The sequence below is a fragment of the Copadichromis virginalis genome, linkage group LG16 (assembly GCF_057382275.1).
Source record: "Copadichromis virginalis isolate Kocher_CV1m ecotype Utaka linkage group LG16, C_Virginalis_male_GT1.1, whole genome shotgun sequence".
Lineage (NCBI taxonomy): Eukaryota > Metazoa > Chordata > Actinopteri > Cichliformes > Cichlidae > Copadichromis > Copadichromis virginalis.
In genome coordinates, this window is record NC_140633.1 from 5,508,591 (window position 1) to 5,531,417 (window position 22,827).

Genomic DNA, 22,827 nt, shown 5'->3' on the forward strand with positions numbered 1-22,827 from the left:
CACAACACTTGCCACTTCCAGGTGAGTCCACATCATGTACAAATTAATGTAAAAGCTGGCTTGCAGTAGCATACTACAAAACAGGCAACACAAGGTTCAACCAGTGAAAAAAGCACATGATTTATTTGTTTTCTCTACATAAATCAACTTCAAACCAAGTTCATTTCCATGGAAACTTAAAAAAATTGCCCTGCAAAAACCAAGAAAGGCACACAAGGTCTCAAGTATTAATCTTACCACTGACACATAATATTTACATGTGGTCTTGTTCCAAGGATATTGTCTTAAGAGTACCACCAAGATCCCCTTTAAAATACAGTTACATAAACCTATTTCATAGGTTAAATACATACAAGATATCACTCTTAATGATTAAAACACAAATCTGCAGAAAAATAAATCAATGTTTTAATTCATGATATACAGTTTGTGAATTTTTAATGCGTATAAGATCATGAGAACAAGAATTAAATGTAGTGTTCAGTCCTTCTCAATAAATATTCTTTAAATATTCTCTCCACCGTAAAACAGAAACAGTCTTATTCATCTAACATAAATAACCCCCCCCCCCCAAATCACCACACAGATGTGTGTGTGTATAGAGAGAGAAAGAGAGAGAGAGAGAGATCAGCTACATTCATTTTATTACTAAATCACAGACTACCACAGGACAATGGAAAAGGAAACAAAAATGATTTTCAAAATAAATACACATGTAAACTAAACCAATCCCATCATCTCTTTGGTTCAACGAGGTGGTCTTTGTTTTCCTTCTTCTCTTCAACAGATATGATGGAATTAGTTCTGCATCACCGTTTCTAGATGACTGCTATCTGATTAAATTTAATTTCAAAAAAAGTTAACAGCTCTAGGCACGATATTAAGAAGTGGTTCTGTCCAGGTTTTGGGTAGAGGTATATGAATTTATCCCAGTACAACAATAAAAATATCAGTCCTCCTCATAAGCCTCAAACTTTGACAGACAGCTCACATGGCACCAAATAAATGAACTGTATGAAAATTTTGCCAATACAAACACCAACAATATAAAACACTATTCATACAAAAAAGACAGTAAGGACACAGAGACCTAGCAACCTGTGGTGTTTCCAGTTTTAGTGGTTCTAATTGGCAGAACTACAATCGTTAAAGTGCTATTTATCATGAAGTCCTGGGCGAGTACAGTGTTACCTGAGACTCTATCATGTATGTTTTCTGTATATTTGCTACAGAACTACACAGGAAGTAAAGTGTAAAAACTGCATGCTTGCTGTTTTTGTAGCAGGTCTGACGTTTTTTTAGTCCCGGCAACGACCCCAGCTTTGATGAAGCTCTTCTTAATTCTGTGATTGATAACTTTAAAAAACAACTATCAAAGCTAGGTACCACTGTAAAAGGCACACAATTACAAATAGCCCCTTAAATTAACTGGACAGGTAAGGTTGAAAAAGTTCCAACATACAAGTGAGCAGCAAGACATACCAGTCATCAAGTTCAAACTGAATTCAAGGGCTAAGAGGGACATTGGGAAGTTAAGCAAGTACAGTAAGTGCACATGAGACTTTTAAACTGTGTGCCGCGCTGCTTGCTCAGCGCAGCAGCTACAGCTTCAGTCATAGCTCTTCATCAGTAAAGCACTGCAGCATGATTGTAGGCGCACACAAGCATACACGCTGGTTTATTAACAATCAGTTTCATCTGTCAGGGCAGTCCAGTCACAATCCATATCAACCTTAAGTGGTTTCATTGCACTCTGCGTGTAGGTGTGTACGCAGTGCAATCAAAGTGCTCAGTGTTCCTTCAACCTGTGAATAAGAGACAAACATTAACGCTGTGTTGATAAGTTGAGTCATTAAGCTTTACAGTCAACACCAGTGAACTTCCTGCCCACGAGGGAACATTACAGCTGGTTTGTTTTTAGGAAATAAATCAATCTGCACATGTTATGTTCACATTCAGCCCGAGATAGAACACATAGTCGATCACTGACTGTAGTCGTACAAGGACAAGAATATTCCAGTCATGAACCAAGTTTGGACTGGTTTTTAAGAAACTCAAGTATAAGCTCAACCAAACACACACACAAAAAAAAATAAGAAAAATAAAGAGAATAAGATCTTTAATGTGTAACATGTCTGGTGCTGGTCTTCCATAATCTTACAAGACCATAGAAGAATTTGGCACAGAGACAGCAGCAACATAATTTTAAATTATGTCTGAGTTATTTCAGATGTGCAGTTCTTGTGTAAACCTCCTGAACCAACCAAACACACAGAGTTTGAAATCTTTTGAAAGCCTGACACTTAGTTTGTGCATCTTAGCCAGAAAATTGGAAAAACAGTTTTATTTGCTGTAATCCATCGTCCACCTGGTTCTTACTCAGAGTTTCAAATCATTTTAAAATGATTATTGTGGGTGACTCTAACATGCATGTAGATAATGAAAACGACCGCTGAAACGCATCATTTTATCTGTTATTAGACTGAACTCAAACTCATCCCAGCAAACTTTGTGAAACCCAACATCTGCGTCATTCTCAAAACTTTTGGCCACAACTGGATATTCGGCATGTCTAACTGAAGACATGTCTGCCATTTTCATTCTCCACTAGTGATATTAAGATGATGTCGGTGTGTGTGGCTGCTCTTCTGCCACTCACACAGATTGCTTGTGTTTATATATTGAGCACTCAACAGGTAAAGGTGAGGTTTTCCCTGAGGTATGATTCTGCTGTTGTCTGACCAGCACATGGATGGCTCCAAAGATTGTTTTGTGCCTCTCCATTTCCCGGATTCTGTTGATACCTGCCTGGTACCCATGATCAGCTGCAATGAACTCTCCGGCCCTGCCGGCTATGCTCTGGCTAAACCTGCACGAGAATATCTCTGAAACCTGAGATTGCTGCACCGGGTCTCTCAGCTTTCCGAAGCCAAAGCTCCAGCTCCTGCCTGGTGAACACCAGATCACTAGTAAGGAAAACTTTTATTCTTCTGGACTTTTTCAGTTCCCATGATCTCGATGTTTTGTGTGTGACTGAAACATGCCCCCCCCCCCCCAATAAGAACTTCATAAAGAACTTTCTGTGCTTCACTGACTTTTTAAATCTGGTACACTCTGTACCGGCTCTATGAGCATGGATACGTTGGTCACAGGCAGGCCTGTTGGTTTTACACATGCTGCAGTTACATGTTGTGCTCCTGTTTGGCCTTCGGGTTATTATCTCCCTTTTTTGTTTTCTGCTGTTTTCAATCAGCTCTGTGGCCATTCTGACTGAAAGGAGTTTAGTTCCTGGTTTTATTCTTGCTGTCAAACCATCGTGGACTCTGCGGCTCCATTTAAAAACCAGACAGCTAAAGCTAAACCTGAGCCTTGGTTTAATGACTCATGCTGTCAGGAGGAAATGTCGCAGAGCACAGCGCAGATAGGAAAGATTAAACTGCAGGTGTCGTTTTACATTTTAAAAGACTGCCGGTGTCATTACTGCAACGCTATCAAAAAGCCAAAAAAGAAATATTTTGCAAATGTCATTTCCTCCAAAGGCCATAACTCACATGTGTCATTTAACACTACTGACTCTGTCCTTAATGCTCCACAGCATGTCTGTTTAAGCTTCTCCTGATATATGCAATAATTTCCTGAGCGTTTTTATTAAAAGGCTGTCACCACCAGGGCTCTTATCACAGCTCTCCTGACCCCTCTGTGCTGCTGCCTTTACTCAGGTTGAGTTTGTGACTTTGTCCCTCTTAGAAGATGTGGTTTCCCATTTTAAGCCCTCATATTCCCCTCATCCCTGATTTTTTAAAAAGAAATTCAGCCTAGTATAAGGCAGTCTGTTCTTGCCATTATAAACATCAGTCTGTCCTCTGCTGTAGTTTAAACATGCAGTAATACAGTGACTGCCTAAGAAACCTGGACATATAAGCTCTTGAATATTCAGGCCCAGACTTATCTTAAAGACCTCATACGACCATATCACCCCAGTAGAGCACTTCACTCTCAGACTGCAGGCTTACTTGGGGTTCCCAGGAAATTTAAAAGTAGAACTGGATGCAGAGTCTTCGGCTTTCAAACCCCTCTCCTCACTACTTTTAAGATTAAGCTTAAAAATTCCCTTTTTGATAAAGCATATAGTTTGGGCTGGATCAGGTGACCCGATCACTCCTGTAGCAACACTGGAATGGACCTAGTCTGGTAGGGCTTCCCATGATGCACTGGTGTCCCACGCTGCATTTAATCCTTAGTTATTCTTAATCTGCGGCTCTCTTTCGTTGTTAAAACAGAGTTTTACATCTGATTGTTGTAGACATTTTACATTCATTACCATCGGTCATCTTTGCCCACTGATACTACATTAGCTACAATGAGTGGAATGAAGCTCCATGATGGCTTTGAGTCATGTGACTACCAACACAATCAGAAGCATTGTTTTCTCCATGTGAGCGATTCTGATTGTAAACTAAAAAAAGATCATAGTGATCGTAGATTAAGCCTATTTATTTTTGGGGGCAAAGCCAGTGTTCACACTCATCATGTTGTATTTAATCCATATGAGTAGAATTCAACTTTATTATCTGCATGTTTGAAAGATATAATATAAACATTGAAGTACTTCTAAGTGTATTATAACTGTTTTGTTATAAAAACAAAACAAAAAAAACAGCAGCCCAACATTTGAACATCAAATTAATGCAGATACACAAGAATTACAGTACAGCACCAAAAGCAGCAGTCAGGCTGAGTATAATCATGATCGAGATAACAGGAGGACTTACTCTACAGTGGAGATAGGATGGGATTTAGATGAGGCCAGCTCCTTTGTCACGAGCCGTAGCAAAAGCTGCAAGGTTACACATTAGTATGAGCATCTGTTTTTCTATAGCAAGCAAGACCACTCGTCATTCAGTTCATTTTATTCATCAGAAACAAGGGTAAAAACACAACATTGTCTTAGTTTTCTCGACTCCAGCTCCTGAGCTAAATATCTGACTTTTCACTGCTTCACCAGCTGGTCTCTGCATCTGTCTGCTCTTTGCTGCTGAGCAGGTAGTGACTGATTTTCTGAAAACAGCTGCTTGTTGTTACAAAAAACCTTTACAGCAGCAGTGACTGAACCAAAGAGCTGGAAAACTATCAGTGTGTTCAAAGAGGCCAGTATTCTGTGCTAATGTGCACATAGGTGCAAATTTTCTGCTTTCGTTTTGTCATTTTGTAATCTTCTTATATGATGCAAGTTAAAGGCCTTACCAACAGAGCAAGAAAGTCAGCAGTCATCAGCATGTAGAAGACCTGATCCCAGCCGCCTGCAGACAGCAGTCCAGCTAACAGCGGGCCGAGTGCTGCGCCTGACATCACGAACATGAACAAGATTATTCGTGTACATGAATCCTCTCTTCACATTTCTACATGGGATGATTATAAATGAGTAAAAATAACACAAGGCATGCTAATGTAATCATCATTAAATGGTAACTAAACTGATATTTGTATCGTTTATAATCATCAAATCCAACAAAGCCAGAGCTTCGTTGTTTAGCCTGAGCCAATGAGATGCCCTCATTACTCTGAACTACTACTACATTGTACACAAATTTAAAATCAATTCTTGGCTGAGGATTCATGCACTTGTTAAATGTAATTATTAACAATTATTACTATCATACATATCACTAATAGGACCCTAATAAGACCCCTCATTCTCATCCAAACAAGCCGTAAACATAAGCTGAGCAGCAGTACTGACCTACAGATCCTGTGCCATCAATGATGGCTGTGACTGTAGACAGTGCTCTGGCGTTGCCTTTCAGGCTCTTGTGGGTGCCCTACAGCCAAATAGAAAAAAGGGGGGCAGAGGAAAAGACGACAAGGGGAGAAAGGTGATTTTAAAATGAAATAAATGATGATTTACAAACACAACCACACTGGAATTACAGTAGTGTTAAACATCCTTACCAAATCAGCAGACACTGCAGTTGTGATGAGCGCATACGGTCCATTCACTAGACCTCCGCACACTAACAGCATCCCTGAAGCACACAGATTAAGGACGTTTTATCCTGGTTGTAAGGAATGGAAATTCTGCAGCCACTGAAATCTTACTGCTGGAAACAAATGCATGCAGGCTGAGGTGTTTGTGTCCTCCACAAACCTGCCGGTAGTGTCTTACTAGCATGTGCACTTCTCTTCATTAGAATGTGTGTTCATGTAATTACAGTAAATGTGAGCTGATATTGCTCTGAAGGCACTACATTGTATCCCATAATGCCAACTTCCCTTGACCATCAGCAGCTCAGAGGGAATAACCAAGAGTCATCATTTATGCCACAGTAAACAAGTCACTTGTGTTTATTTAGATTTGATTGGACATTCAATCGCTGACTGATAACCTACTGTAATAAATGCAACCAGCTCATGTGACTAAATTTGTACGGACCTCAGCACCTGGAAACAAAGGGGGAGCTAACTCTAGTGCTGATATGAATTTATTTATTGTCCAACTCGTGAATCAAAGTGGGTGCTGGTTCCACAGAAGGAGGCCAGAAAGCTGCAGGCTCTGCCTCCCATTAAGTAACCTGGGAACCAGGAGTAAGCCTGCAGTATGAGAGGAATTTGATTGGCTTCTGTTTGAACAAACAACACATGACAGGTCTGGACTGCAGGCCGCTTTTGAACCTTTTACTGCAGAGCCATACTACTGAAGCATATGCTAACATGCCTTTATCCTTTCATTTACATATATTACAATTAAGGAACAGAAAATTGTTCCAGACCTACTGATTAACTATCATTCAGTGCTAGCTGGTTCTTACCAATCATTGGCCCCAAACCAAACTCACTGATCATGGAGAAGCCGTAAAGCTGCAGGAAAAGAATAAAACAGGACAGTTAACACTTACGTGTCTAATATCACCTCGTACTCTTACATGTAAGCCTTTTACTATAAAAAATAGCATGAAATGTGTTGTAATCTTTGCTCCTCAGCAATTATACTCACTGGACACTTTATAGGGGACACTTGTTCAACAAGTTAACGCAAATACACAGCCAATCACATGGCAGTAACTCAATTTAGGGATGTAGACAAGGTCAAGATGCTGATGTTTAAACTGAGCATCAGAAAGGGAAAAGAGGTGATATAAGTGTCTGTGAACGTAGCGTGGTTGTTGGCTGCTCGGCGCTGATGATGGCTGATGTCAGATGGGGGTCACTCCTCTCAGCAGTAAACTGAGGCTACATTTACTGTCCAAAGTTTGGACAACAAAAAACTGCACAGACTTGGTATTTTGAGACAGTTTCTGTCTGCTAGTTTTTTCACATGTGAAGTGAGTTCACTGTGCTCAAAGGGTCTCTGCAGTCACCAGATCTCCACCTGACAGTGTGCCTTCAGGATGTACTGGGACAGAAAATATACTTTCTAGACAATCAGCCAACAACTGAAGAATGTTTTGAGCACCTATGAAATGAAGAATCGCGGTAGTTCTGAAGGCAAAACGGAGCCAACCTGCACCACCTAATGAAGTGACTGTGTCAAGTGCTGCACAGCAGGGGGAGCCAAAAACCTGGTCTAATCTCCCCTGTGCAGGCTTCATAATCAAAGAGTGTTTTCACAGTCTTGCAGCACACAGTGGACGATGTTTCCTGACTGTTGCAGTACAGTGAAGACTTACTGTAGGAGCAGCTACCAGTAACATGACTGCACAGGTGGTGGCTCGCTTCCCCAATTTATCAGAGATCACACCTGCTAAGACGCCCCCTATACGACAGAAAGACACATTCAGTCGTTAATCATCATAATACTTCATGGTGATCATGTTGTACATTGCTTCATAAACCCTGACAGCTGGTCTCTATCAGGGTTAATTATCACAGACCAAAAACCACAGACATGCAAAGCATGCACGAAGCTTCCAGGTCTGAAAAGTGAAGCTGAATAGATTTTAAACCTGCATTCTGTCTGAAGGCCAGCAGGGAGAGACTCTTTCTGTGTATGCACAGTGTGCATGTCTACGGGAAAATGTCCCTCTGTTCTTTTGCTCTGTAAACTGCATGGCTTCATTTTCTAGATCACAAAAACAAACACAGTCTCTAACTTTGGGACATCAATTTTGTCCCCAAGCATTGCTAAACAGTGAGGCTGAAGGTCCACTGGGACAGACGAGCACACACAAACAGAACATACCCACAATTCCTCCCACATCAAACAGTGTGGACAGATCTCCAGCCTTTTTGGCATCCAGGTGAGCTGAAACACACAAACACAGAGTCTATTATGTCAGTTCTCCTTCTTCAGCAGTCTGCTGACAGTCTGACACATGAGTGGACTGCTCACTGTAGAATATCCTGAGGACAAAACATCTGCTCCGTGATCTGTGAGAAGCCTGTCCAACTCTGCCACACTCTGTATCAGCCTCTTTCAGTTTAACATACTGGTTTTATATCTACATAACCCAGTTACTACATTACAAACAGACAATAGAAAAGTCTTTAACTATGTTATATTACATGCTGACAATGTTTCTGTGGATTAATTACAAATGAAACCAGAAGGTCACAGTAACTCATGAAGCTCAAGGTCCACCACAGTTCACATGTTTAAGGACTGAAAGAACGTTTTGTTGCCACTGCTGGCTGTACTGCACAAACAATGAGAAGTCGAGGAGGCTTGCATTCATCTTCAGAACAACTTAATCTTGTTTCACTGACCAACACTCTGGGACGAGTCTTAACAGCTGTGGAGGGTTTTAATGCCTTGCCCATTCATAAGCTCATTGGTCGTTGAGTAACAAAAACAAGTTTCAAGCAGCACCCAAAGAAACCAAAATGAATCCATCTTCACACAGTCCTATAGATTTCTCTTTTTCCAGTGTGAACTGGCCTTTGTTGACCAAACCAGGCTCATAAAAACTGTTCAGTTTATGTAAGGACCTGGCTGACTGTCTGCTCTCACACCTACAGGACATTATCAGTATGACCTATTGTTTTTAACAACACATCTAGTATGTATTAAATTGCAGCACAGTAGCCAAACTTTGAACTTATGGTAATGTATGTGTGTGTGTGTGTGTGTATGTGTGTGTGTGTGTGTGTGTGTGTGTGTGTGTGTGTGTGTGTGTGTGTGGCTGAGCAGACTCCTCCCTTACAGTCATTCTGTTGCAGCTGTGTGTGTCCTGTGCAATATGCTGGCAGATGTGCAATTATCATCCTACCCAACAGTTTCACCATCTTAATGACTAGAGCTCCTTCACCCTTACTTGTTAAATGATGCCTTATCTACGCCCTCACAATGTTCTTGTATCTTATACATTGTGTAAATAGTGTTTTTTTTATATTGTTGTTTTTAAACTTGTCACTTTCTTGCACCTTTGTGGTCTTGTTGGCTAATTTCACTGTACAATGACAATAAATGAAGTTCAAATGTTTCTGTTGACTGATGTCATGTTTTTTGACAGGATCAATACGGCTGTAAACACTACTCCAGTCTCTCAGTTGGCCAATATTTTTTCAGATTTTTTTTTTGCCAATTTAACCATAATTCAGTGTCCTGCTTCAGATAGCCAACGTATAAATTTTGACATATTGGACGTCTGTCAATGTAATCTGTTTTTTTAATCCACAGTCAAAATCTATGCATGAAGTCGTGCCTGACGGGTTTCTATTTGCTCCTCACCTGCTTTGGTGATGTAGAGCGGCAGCCAGAAGAGGAAAGTATAGCTGACCAGCTTAGCAAACAGCAGACACAGAGAGAACTCCACCACTCCCTGCAGACAAACAAACGCACACAGTAATCAGACTTACTTCATAAGTTACGTTAGATCTGCCTCAGCTTGCAACTCAGATAACTGCAAGCTAATCGCTCCAAAAGCTGTCCAAATATAAGCCTTTCAGTGTTGTTTCTTTCTCACTTTGAGAGAAAAGATCTAAAAACCAGAGCAACTAAACAAGATGATTCTTCTGAATTGATTTTCTATCTTAAAGCACTTACACAACAATCTTACACATCCTGCTCTTACTTAGAGCATCACTCTTAAAACAACATCACAAGACTTTTGCCTGATAGGAGACTTGGTCAGACTTTGTTGCAGTGAAAGCATCAGAGTGACGCAGGTGATGGACACAGGTTCGCATGTGTGACTTACAGGTATCCGTAGCGCTCCCATGAAGCTGATGGCAGACGGCTCCGACTCACTCTTCACCACCACAACCGGCTGCATGGGGATGCGCTCGCTCTCTCTAGGCAACAGGAGCTCTGTGTCGTAGCTCTGAGGGAGAGAGCAGAGCAAAGATCTGTACCCATACCCAGACCACCGGACAGCTGAAGAACAAAGGGGACCCCGAGGGGTCAGCACTGACAGTACTTAGACTGGACTTTTGTTTCATAAATAAAATTACAAAAATAAATAAATAAATGGAAAAGAGTGAACTTAGTCAACCTGCAATTTAAGACCAATTATTGAAAGATTCTCCTTTCTAATTAAATAACCAAGGAATATTTCTCCCCTTCAGATGGTACAGACCAACACACGTCGTGTCACCATGTATGTGAAGTATAACTGTACGATTATGTCAGCAGTTTGGTGTTATACTGTAGATGTTTGCCAGCAGTGCATTCATGTAAAGGACCTAAGGATAAAACTCCCACTGATAAGTTTTGAGAGAACAGGAGCTGGAAAACCTCGCCCAACTACCTTCCAAACAAGGAGAAAAAAAAAGGAGAAAAATAGAAACCCTGCGGCTGAATCCGAATGTCCTGATCTTTCTCATATTTGCAGACTTGCTTTCTAAAACTAAGTCTGTGCAGACACACTGTGCTCTGCAGGGTAGGACTCGCTTTGATGACACTGTACAGATGTGGATAAGTACTATATTTAAATTCAAACATCTCCTTACATTAATACTAAAAAAAATCATGGTCATCAGTCAGAGCTCCTTGTTGCAGTCAGAGTGTGCTTGACTGCAACCCCCCATCACCTTTAATGCTGACCCTTTCTGCCTCCTTAGTAGAGTGGTTAAAACACGAGTTCACCCTGAGCATTCTTCAGCGCTCCAGTCATTCCTCATGTCCAGACATTTGGATTCAGCCTAGCAGTGATTTCACCCAGCATCCAAAGCTCTGACCACCAGCAGAGATCTCTGAAGAACTGACCTTCCTGTTTTGAATACTATCCTTGTAATAATAGCAGACCTGAATGGATTACAATGACATAATAGAACATGTTTCTGTGGTGCTGCATGACAATCGGTCCTATTAGATGCACACATGAAATTAATTTCTTGCTTCCAAAATGTGGCCTGTACAGTTTATTGTTCAACAGTCTGAAATGTGCCACTTAGAAACTTTTCACTGACAAAGTATTAAAGTTTTATTTGAACATGGACAGAAGGCTGATTTTGTTCTAGAGTAAAGCAAAAAAGATTACAAGCTTATAATCTTGTAATCTTCTAGTCTGATCGATGATAGATGTTTGGAAATACAGTACATGCAGTCCACACACACAACATACTTGGTGATTAGTTCAGTGGTGCGTGCGTAGGATTGGTTATCCATCATGACCATGTGATGTGTGATGGAATAAGGCGTGGCCTTACAGTAAGTACAGTAAATAATCTCAGTTTTAAGTTAAACTGTGAGACACACCTGATTTTTGTTGTCCTTGTACTGTAGATACACCTCTGTGTGTCCGTTCACTCCATTCCAACTCTTGCTTGGGACCTAATCAAAGAGAGACATTCACAGCTAAACAGGGCTGCTGATTGATAATGCAAATAAAAATAAAATACTTTTTCCTTCATTTCCACATTTAATTATAAATGACAGAGTTAATATTACACTGAAATATTATTCATGCTTAATGAACCAAACTAGTCTTCATTATAAGAAATTAAAACAAACAAAAATTGTGTACTTACAGTCTTGCCTAGAGATGAATTTTGTGTATAGATGTTTTTTAGGTCATTAGGATCTGAAGAATGAAAACAGTGCCATCAGGTTAATACAACATAATCCATTTACAGCTATAAAGTCCATTCTTCAAAGAGCCAACGTACTGAAAAGACAATCACAGGAAGCAGCCTGCCTCAGCTAACTGAATCTAAATGCATTCATTTCATTTGATAGCAAGCATTCTTTGAGCAATGAATGTGTGCGCTTAGAAAAACAAGAAGCTCCTTATAACACTCATCAGAAAAACATGATGAAGCTGTACTTACGCTCAATGAGAAAGAGAAAGCAAACCACGCCCATGATGATGATGATGAGCCCTGGTACGATGAAGGACATGCCCCAGTTGGAGGAGACCCAGTAGCCGGCAATCAGAGAGCCCAAGATGTTTCCCACTGAAGTGTGAGAGTTCCACAGCCCCATGATGAGTCCACGCCTGACTCAGAAACAGAGACCTTCGGTTCATACAGTGCTGACGCTGACAGAGACACAGTCTGCTCCACAAGTATTTGGGCAGTTGTTTGGTTTTTTTTTTATGCATGCTGAACTTTCCAGGTAAGGAAATCCCAGGATATTTGGAAAGAGTTTTACCCTCCGAATGCCCCCACAGTTGAAGCAGTTAAGACATGACTAAAGTAAGGACATGTATTCAAAGACCAATTGCTATTTAACTCCTATGGACAGATATTTCTGCTCTTTTCAGCTGTGCAGACGAGCTGAAATGAGCTTTCTCTGAAGGGTGGCTGGCTTCTCCCTTAGAGACAGGGTGAAGAGCGCAGCAGTTCGAGGGGCTCAGAGTAGAGCTGCTCTCCTCCACATGGAAAGTTAAGGTGGTTTGGGCATCTGACTGGGATGCCTTCTGAGTTAGGGGTTCCAGGCATGTCATACTGGGAAGAGGCCTCAGGGTATACCCAGGACATGCTGGAGAGATTATATCTCTTCACTGACATGCTAATGTGAGTTCCCCTGGCTAAGTGGAAGAAAATAGATGGATGGATCTTGTTCGGTCATAAAGTCCAACTTTTTATTTCTTTTGTTCTGCTAACAGCCAGTGTGCATTATACAGCCAGGAATTCTTAGACATTACCTTCCCTTTCCAAACCAGTTGCCGATACAGGTCACTACACTAGGCCAACCAGCGGTCTGAACCAAGCCATTGGCCACCTGCAAAATGACAAGAAGGTGAATCACTGTGCAGAACAGTTTGTTGTTATGCATTCCTTACAGGGTCACATGTGCACTTCCTCTGTATAAACATACACAATGGCAAGTTTATTGCTACATAAACCTGTCATTGTGCATTTTCGTGTGCATATCCACTTACACTCCTATGTGTGCTGGAGAGTCCTTGTAAAAGTAGGAGTCGTAGTAATGTCTCTGAGCCAAGTCAGTGTCATGTGAGGTTGTACCTCACCGTCCAGCAGCTCAGTGCTGCTGACAGTGAGGTCCACATCTGGCATGAGATGCCCAGGATATCACCCACTGCTTCATTAGGAGCAGGCCTTGATGTGGACTAGCCTGCCACATTATTTTTACACTTTTTTCACTTTCATTGTTTCTTTAAATTTATCCCTCTGTAGGTTTATAATTGTCATTTTCATCAAACGAAGTCTTTTAATTCCTATTCATACCCAGTCTATATCAGTACAGACATATCTGATGTTCTTTTTCTTTACTATTGAGCTCTGATGTGTGTTAACGTGTTACTTTAATTTTTTGAGCGGTGTAAATGAACATATCATCCTATAAAATGATCATCCTGCACCTCACCTGGACAAATATATAGAAGCTCAGGTTGTGGATGTTGTAGATGTAGCCAAGCCCGAATAGGCAAGTGAACACACCGCTGGCCAGCATGCCCACTGTGAGGTACAGACGAATGGGCAGGCGCTCCCCGATAATGCCGCTAGATGGATGCACAGTGATGACATCATATTAACCATCACACATTTCAGCACATAAAGTAGTTTAAATATTTGAGAGTTACTGAGAGAAAAAAAGTTTAATAATCCAACTAATAACGGCGGGTGGCAGATGGTTAGTATTGCTGCCTCATAGCAAGAAGGTGCCTTATTCAAATCCACTGGCCAGCTGCGGCCTTCTCTCTTCATCACCAGTTCACGTTTACTGTGTAAAATCATTTCCTCCTCCACACCTTGCCATCTTACCTCAAGTACATTCCAATTGCGTAAGCACACAGAAAGGAGTAGTCCATGGCTCCCAGCAGCTGTTTGTAATTGCTTTTATCTGTAAATATGGGGAACAGGTGTTTAATTCAGGACAGCACAGCAGGTTTTGTTTATCTGCGAGTTTTTACTAATTGCTCGACACATTCATCTCTGTTTTGCATGCATGAGTATTAAGAAACCTGCTGCTGATGATGCTTTAGTGTAAACTTGTAACATTATAAACATTCTAAAAAGATGAAAACATCTCAAGATAAGACAGACCAAAAGGTTTCCAGCCGCAGTCGACATCTGTGTGGAGAGATAGCAGGGAGGGCTGCTGGCTGCTGCTGGATGCAATGATGGCTGCTTCACTGACAGCTGAGCAGTTCTTATGAAGCTCACTCTGTAAGCACAAAACCATTAAGCCACACAGAAAACACAGGAAGAAGAAACAGGGGTCTTTACTATGATTGGGTAACTTTTCTCCCTGACTCCATGATGGTCGCAGTAGAGAAAGAAATATTTATGCGTTACCATAGCGACCAGAGAGCATTAAGGGGCAGAGAGGAGGATGTTACTCTCAATGTTGTTGGTGCATTTCAGGAGGACGCTGCTAATAAAGTTATTACACAGTGAATTCACGTTTATTATTATATTTACAGAATACCACCGTTTTTGTCTCGGTAGTATAATTTTATTTTGTTGTATTTATCTGCAACACCTTAAAGGCCGGTCCGTGGCTATATTGTCTGACATTAAACCGGTCGGTGATGCCAAGAAGGTTGGGGACCGCTGCTGTAGAGCACACCACTCAGCGTCTACTCAGTCTTTGTCCCACCTCCGTTGATTTTCTGCATTGAGTTCTTTCATAAATTTGTCCCGGGTCCAGACTGCATCCATTCCAGTTCAGTGTTCTTTCTTACTGGGATTACAAATCAAGCTCCTTTGCTACCTCTTTTAGCTTTCTCCTGTTCTTTTCTTTGGGGGAGATTTGGACAGAGCCCAAGGCTGCGGGTGTTTATTAGGACAATGTACACCAGCTGGTCGTAACCAGCGAAGGCTGTAAACAAGCTGTGATGGAGCACAGACTGGAATGATGAGTTTATTTTATACGGAGGTCTTGACATATAAATAATTGCTACAAACATCTGAGATTTGCTATTTTTTCAAAGTATTCTTTTAATCTTTTGGAGCAGTGTACAAACATCGCACAACAGTGCAGCACCTATTAGTACAATCATTAATGCCATGTACTGTTTCTGGAATACCATATCTTACCTTGACAATACTAATTGGTTTCCTGGACAGGTGGAAACTGGTGTAGAGCAAGAAGGTTAGGATGAAGGTGAGAGCTCTGTACCTGAAGGGAGAGCACACAGGAAGGCAGCTCTGAGAAATGAGGGCGCTCATAACATGGAGATCACAGGTTTGAGATGTCCATAATTATGAGTCATCTGCACTACCCCAGATACAGTGGGCTACAAAAAAGATGTAACTGACACCAAACTCACAACTTTGAATTCCCCCAGGGAAATTATACTTAACAAAAGGATGTTGGGGCTGTGTTCATGTAGCACAGCCCCCTGCTGTGAGAGTAACAGTGTCACAGTGCTTTATTTTGTGCTTAAATGCTTTCTAGCTGTTACCAACAAACTCACACCTTGATGGGGCAATGTGGAGTTCAGTATCTGGCCTATGTGGTCTGGAGGAGCAGAGTATCAAACCTTTCTTCAGACTGTTGGGGATGAGGGTGGAGAGGTGCAGGTAACTTGGCCATTTCTCTTCTTTGTTTAATAATAGACTGTTTGAAGAACAAGGGTACAGTGCGCTTAGAGATGGACAGGCTGAAAAACACCATGTATACAGTAGCTGGCTGGTTGGAGTGAATTTAAAAAAATGGACTTAATAAGTGAGCACATTTACAATACAATAAAGAACACGTAATTGTTATAACATATTATTATTATTATATTAGCTGTTGGATTATATTTGTCAGCTTATGTTAAGTTATCATGGAAACGGTAAATCAGGCATCACTGTGTGCAGTGTGCTTACATTTGTGGTGGAGGAGAGTGAAAGTGCTACTCTAATGGTTATACATGAATCTATTCGCCCAGTCTGGTGACTGGTGACTGTCATTGGCGGCAGTAACAGTATCAGTCATCTAGCATTAGCCTATGGAGTCGACCGCCCAGCCCAAGTTTAAACATTGTTGCAGTTGTTGTATTTTTAGATGTTATTTTACTAAGAAAGTCCACATCTCAAACTGTAAAATGCACAAAGGTTCACTGCAGACATTTTGTGGCCCTACAAGGAAATGTTGCAAACTGATTTGATGCCCCAAACCTAGCTGACCAACGCTACAACATATGTAAATAAAAAGGCAAAAGTACTGTGAAATATTTAGGCAGATTAAAAATCTCATTTCCAAGAGAGACCTGGCATCAACTGATTAAATGTATCATGTGTTACAATAAGCAGGAGGAGCCATCAAATTCTATTACATCCTGTAATAGAATCCTGATATCCTGTACCTGGATTGTGTACTTTACTGTTTGCGTTACGTCAGTCATATTTACGCTCGTCTTTGCTCACACACGTCTGACTTGAGTGTAAGGTCATTTCTAAGCAGAGGCTGGCTCAAGACAGAAAGTCAAATGCAGTCAAATAAGACGTGAGAGAAGGTGTGGCTGTGCCCAAAATCCACATTTCATTTGACCCGCAGTACAGACTATGGTTGGCTTTACCAGGCTGTGCAGCAGAAACTCAAAATGGGCCGAGAAAAAGTTAGATACACTCTTATCCAGCAGTTGGACAGCATGTGGTTAGTATGTTGCAGCAGTGCATCCTGGGTACAGCAGGGTGACCAAATCCATCATCTGACAAAGCAGCTTGAAACCTGACAGATACAAAGTGCTCACAAACCACCAGGTGTGTTAGGCTGCAAACGTCTCACTAAGACATATAAGATGATAACTGTATGAAGAGAAATGTTCAAGGGTAACATAAGACATTAATGTTCCTGATGTGAATCACAGTGCGTCTGGAAAGTATCCACAGAATCAGAATCATTATTATCATTGTAGCAACAAAACACTGAACAATGTGCAATATGTGCAATTCTCTCAGTGCAAACAACCCGAGGAGTCTGCTCAGTGACAGGTTGCTTCTCCCAAAGTTTAGGACCAACAGACCTAACAACTCCTCCAAAATGTGTGCTACATTTAAATGAGATGACTTCTATGTTTAAACCTGATTCATTCTTGAACTAACATAGTGGGCAACAATTTGTCTTTTTTTTCCTTCAAATAATAAAAGCTAGATATATCCAGTGCACAGCAGTCTGAATTACAAGTAGCTCAAGTGAATAACAACCACTTCCACCAACAGTTTCAACCTTGTAGATGAGCAGAGCAGCTGTGCTTCCTACCAGCTGCTCTGATGATTAATGACCCCTACATTTAACGCATGGAGTGTCACATCAATGCCCCTTTCTGTATCACCAGTGTTACCCTAAATTGGTCATTTATAATAGGTGGCCGGGACCAACGCACTAGCTGTTCACAGAGGAGTGCACAATTAATCTAAGTTATATAAACACACAAGTAAGTAAAAAAACAAAATCCCACTATAACTTTTCAAAGGCTTAGTGAAGACAGTGTAACTAATGAAACCTTTACAAACCCAAACACAGGGTCAAATGTCTTAAACGTGTACCTTATTACTGCATTTGTCATGCAGTAGAAAGAAAACTTCGGATGTTTCAGAAACATTAAATAAGATATGTTTCCTATGAAGTCTGTGCCCTCCTGCTTTTGCTGAAAAATTATTGAACACGTTTGTTAATAAATCAATTGTTAAATCAAAGTCAGGATAACAAAAAATGGGTTTGTTCCTGTTCATTCCAACGTAACTACTTAGATGATATTTCTGGATGCAGGCCAAAGATGAGCCCAAACAACTTAAAGCCTACTTTAAAAAAATCCTGATCTCTTAAAAAAAGAAAAGAAGAAAAAAAAGGAAAAGGAAAGAAAGAGATCAAAGTTACTGCTGTTCTGCTTATTCAGCATTATGGAAAGATTTTTAAAAATCTTTTCAACAAAAATATTATAAATAAATCAATCACAACCAAAAATAACAAACATTCCAACATATTTTCAGAAACCTGAAAGTCGAGTCTACACAAAGCATCAGGTATGTGAAACTAGGTGTAAGCACAGGTAAAACTACCTGCCGGGAATTTTTGCTGACGCAGCTCCAACAATGCCACTTGGCCGGCTGCAGCCTCAACGGCCAACTACTACGTCAAAGAGGCAGAAACTGACTGCTCGACCTTGTACAGTAAACTTTACAGGGTGATCAGAAAGATCGGTTTCAACGTATGCAGCGAGTAAAATAAATATTGAATATGTCACCAAATTTCTAAGTAAATATATCTCTAAAGATGTTATTGACATTAAATTATCACTAAATGTTGGTAGCAACCCATCCAATCCACACATGCAAAGAAATCCAACCATAGAAGTCCATAAATTATGTGTAATAATGTAATACTCACGCTTAGTGAAATGCATTTAATACTTCATACAAAAGCCTTTGTTGGTGATGACAGCTTCAACACACTTCCTGTGTGAGGAAACTGTCTCATGCGTTGCTATTAGTTTCATTTTAGTCTCATCTGACCACACTATGTTCTCTCAGTAGTTCACAACATGCTTTTTCCTCAGCAGTGCAGTCACGTATGTGAGCTTGCATACAGCCCACCGCAAATGTGACATTACTTATTGTTTTGTTTGAAACAATCATGCCTGCTGGTTCTAGATATTTCTGGAGCTCTCCATTGGTTTTGTCCAGTATGAGATGTTTCTTGTGTGACACCTTGGTAATGAGAGCTCACCAGTTGGGACTGAACCAGTTGATATTAATTTGCACTAAGTGAGAGGTTAGTTTTGTAATTACTGATAGATTTCAGCTGGTAAAATCTTTCCAGGCCTTTTTGCACCTTTCTTTCTTTATGTGTTTCTGTACTATTTCCCTGTTCCACTTCTCATTATTACATATAATTTATGGCCATCTATGGTTTGATTTCTTTACATCTGTGGACTGGGTGGGTTGTTACCAACATCTGGTCAGAATTTAATGTCAATAGCACCTTTAGACAGCCAGTCCAATTTAAACTCACCATTGGTCCCTGTCAAAGGACACCAGCAGGCGGACCCCTGGAGGAACAGGAGCCATGTTTGAACACAGGTATGGACAATCCCACTAACAGGCAGCTAATGAGGGCTCAGCATTCAAATCTCTTCGCGCTGAAGGAAATCATGAAGTACATGCAGACATGGCCCTGCTGTCTCTGTTCATATCCATCTTCAAAAGAAACTACAGTCAGCTGATCCACAAAGCCATGGAGCTGGTTGGAAGATGTCAGCAGTCTGAAAGGATGAATAGAACAGTGAAGAAGAGATAATGCTAATAATAAATAATAATAATAATAATAATAATAATAATAATAATAATAATAAAGATATTAAGAGGGCAAGAAAAAGCCTAGTTTACAATATGACATGTTTTTACTGCACAGCTTAATTCAGATGTGGTCCGCAGCTTCATACTACCTCACAAACAAACTCTGAGCTGCTAACGAGTATGTGTGAGCCCATTCAGTCCACTGAGTTGGTCAACTTGACTTCAGGAGGACATGTGGGTCATTCCATATTAATTTACCAAATTTCACAAAAATTCCCAGTTTGACCACCTCTGATTTTCCAGAACAAAATTCAAGGGTGATGATACACTTTTTAATAGGAAAACTGGCAAATTGTAGACCTATAAAATTATTAGTTTGATCATAAAAAAATACTTTTGCGATAGGTCACAGGGCGATTTTCAAGCCTTTTCTGTGGCTGAACATTCAACGATATAATAATACTCTGTACTAGGGCTGGGCAATATTAATGGATCATTATTATATTATTATTATCATCATCCACTTCACATACTCACATAAAAGCTTCTCTAAAAACTATGAACAGACTCTGTAACAGGACACCAGGACAGCCCTGGTAGAGTAAAACACGTGTGCAAGAATGAGTATGACTTATTGCTGGCAATGCAGACCAAGCTCCTGCAATGGTTATACAGGGATCAAATGACTCGTAGTAACAAGCCAGACACCCAGTATCCTGAGGTCAGCAACACCTCGCCCCCATCATACACCGTGCTTTACCTTCCATAGTCACTTGACAGTTTGCTAGAATAGTTTTGTGGCAGGCCGAAATTCTTTTTCCATGGCCTCCCCAAACTCCTTCCACGCCTGAGTTTTTTGCTTCAGGTGTGGAAGTGGAATTGGCCTGCCAGTATCTGTCAGCTGCTTCCTAAGTCCTACAGGCTGAGAAAAGCCAATAGGACTCCAACTTGACTGCTCCCTTCAAAGAGATGTTAGAAATCCTCGAACTACAGGTTTGACCTCTAGTTAAGGGTTGGTTACCACCATGATGGTCAACCACCTTGCAGCCGCCTCAGCAAAGGAGTTGCAGAACATGGTCTACAACAAGGTCTTCATGTGCCCAGCCTCCCCCCAGAATGCTGTCGAGGTTCTGCCAGAGGTGGGAGTTGAAGATTTTACAGACTTGGGGCTCTGCCAGGCGTTGCCAACACACAGGTAAAATTCTTAAAGGAAAGGTGCCTCGAGAATGCCAGGTCCAAAAGGAGATGGCACTTAAGACTCTTAGCTTTACCAGATATGGAAGACAAGAACACGAGAAGTGGTTATTAGAATATTCACTCGCATCACACTGGGATGATTCAGGATACAGTGGATACAGTGCCTCAACTGGGCAAGAAAAACAATGCAGAGAACTGTCATCATCCACCTCTGCATGCAGAATGTATGAGATGAAGCTGATGAAGATGCAAAGGTCTGTAAAGAATCGTCAGAGAGACGATTTCCCGAAACAGAAAGCAAAAAGTAGTCATGTCATGACATGTCAGACTACTTTTTTGAGTGATCGGAAAACCCAGAAAACCGATATTTAAATGGGAGTGCATCTTCACTTACAACAAAGCAATCAATGTATTTCACTTCCGAGATCTCGATTAGTTACTAGCCTTTCATAATCACAATCACCAAAAACACTCACAAATCTCAAGTGACATCAATATCACATGATATAGGTTTAACAATCTTCTGACATTTTAACATCCAACTATACAGGCACAACTCTCCTAACAGCGCGGTCACCGTTTCTGCTTCCTTGAAAGAAATTAATATAGCCAGAAAGGAGAACGTGCTTCCGGTGTTCCAGATCTACTGGCGTTTAGATCAACTGGCGTTGGTCGAACAGATGTGTGGCAGTCTTGCGTTTCAACACGTCGGCCCCCGGCAAAGCTTACTCGGACACTGATGAGAAACGGGCTAATGCACCGACTGTGAGATTTGGCGATATTTCCCTTCCTATTTGTAGCTATATCAAAACCGCCCTGTTATCTGTAAACCATTAACAAAGGCAAAAACGAGAGCCTCCAACGTCTCGGAGTAGCCCTTTGATCCTGTGGGAGACAGCAAGGTGAATATAGCCGAGCTTCCGATTCATTGTAAAGACTGCTAGCTAAACCGCTACAACTGTGGCAGCAGCAGACATCCAACTGCAAACAAACACGCCATAGCTGCTCAGGGGCTTACCTCGGAGGGGGAAACTAGCGCTTCACGTTCGTTGCAGGTTTCCCTTCAGTGACATACCCTCCACTTCCTTGTTGTACGAAAGCAGGCGACGAACTGTCACACACTCGCGCGCGCGCGCTCACAGCTGGGCTTGCCCGGGCTGTCGTTGACGTCATCATCGCTCTCTCGCGCTCGTGTTCAGATGACCCTGTCTAGCTTGCTTCAGGGCTAAAACCAGCTCACGATAATAATAATAATAATAATAATAATCTTGTGAAAAATAATAATTCAAACTCACATGGGATATTTCATTTTGAGCTTGAGTAAACTCTACAGATGACAGCAGGACCAGAGTTAAAAATCCCTAACACAATATCTAAAACACACGCACACAATGATTAAACCTCAAAGTAGCGATGTGAAGCTGAAGCTCCAGCTCATGTGTCAAAAAATAGACAGCGCCCAAGTGATCAATGACGTCCGAAGATTTATTTAGCACGTCACAGCTCCAGTACCTGATTCAATGGTTTATAAGGAAGTGAATCGTTGGCCGGATTTATGTTGTGTTTGGGTGGAGAAGGCGATCCAGTGTGCAACATAATGACATACAGCGAGGGAGGGAGGACGTTCTGCTTCTTCATAAATAAAAACAAGTTCATATGCCATTCTAAGCCCAGGTCTAAAACCCACATAGTTATAATTATATAAGGTATAGTATATTATATACAGGGAGAAGCATTTATATGGATACACCGCAATAACATGGGAATGGTTGGTGATATGTATTAATAGACCTCTCTGCATTGAATCATATCTGTCATTAACCTCTGTCTCTCTTCCACAGCATGTCTTTATCCTGTCTTCCTTCTCTCACCCCAACCGGTCGCAGCAGATGGCCGCCCCTCCCTGAGCCTGGTTCTGCCGGAGGTTTCTTCCTGTTAAAAGGGAGTTTTTCCTTCCCACTGTCGCCAAAGTGCTTGCTCATAGGGGGTCATATGATTGTTGGGTTTTTCTCTGTATCTATGAAGCGCCTTGAGGCGACTTTTGTTGTGATTTGGCGCTAT

General features: G+C 41.1%; 1 protein-coding gene across 4 annotated transcripts; it reads right to left on the bottom strand.

Moving 5' to 3' along the window:
• Window positions 1–942: 942 nt before the first annotated feature.
• On the bottom strand, window positions 943–21,901 carry slc37a1 (solute carrier family 37 member 1). 4 transcript variants are annotated; one of them, XM_085435021.1, is made up of 22 exons: window positions 21,785–21,901; window positions 19,286–19,535; window positions 15,764–15,904; window positions 15,382–15,463; window positions 14,386–14,506; window positions 14,104–14,182; window positions 13,706–13,841; window positions 13,023–13,099; window positions 12,205–12,371; window positions 11,905–11,957; window positions 11,633–11,707; window positions 11,141–11,179; window positions 10,134–10,256; window positions 9,665–9,755; window positions 8,177–8,239; window positions 7,665–7,750; window positions 6,807–6,855; window positions 5,950–6,023; window positions 5,741–5,819; window positions 5,245–5,342; window positions 4,773–4,837; window positions 943–1,805 (listed from the first exon to the last, which is right to left on the bottom strand). In XM_085435021.1, the coding sequence occupies exons 2-22, from the start codon at window positions 19,339–19,341 to the stop codon at window positions 1,790–1,792; spliced, it is 1,770 nt and encodes a 589-aa protein (XP_085291147.1). In that variant the 5' UTR covers window positions 19,342–19,535; window positions 21,785–21,901; the 3' UTR covers window positions 943–1,789. The 4 variants fall into 4 exon arrangements, with proteins under 4 accessions (XP_085291147.1, XP_085291150.1, XP_085291148.1 ...); XM_085435024.1 differs by lacking the exon at window positions 15,764–15,904; XM_085435022.1 differs by lacking the exon at window positions 11,141–11,179.
• Between the last annotated feature and the right edge of the window lie 926 nt (window positions 21,902–22,827).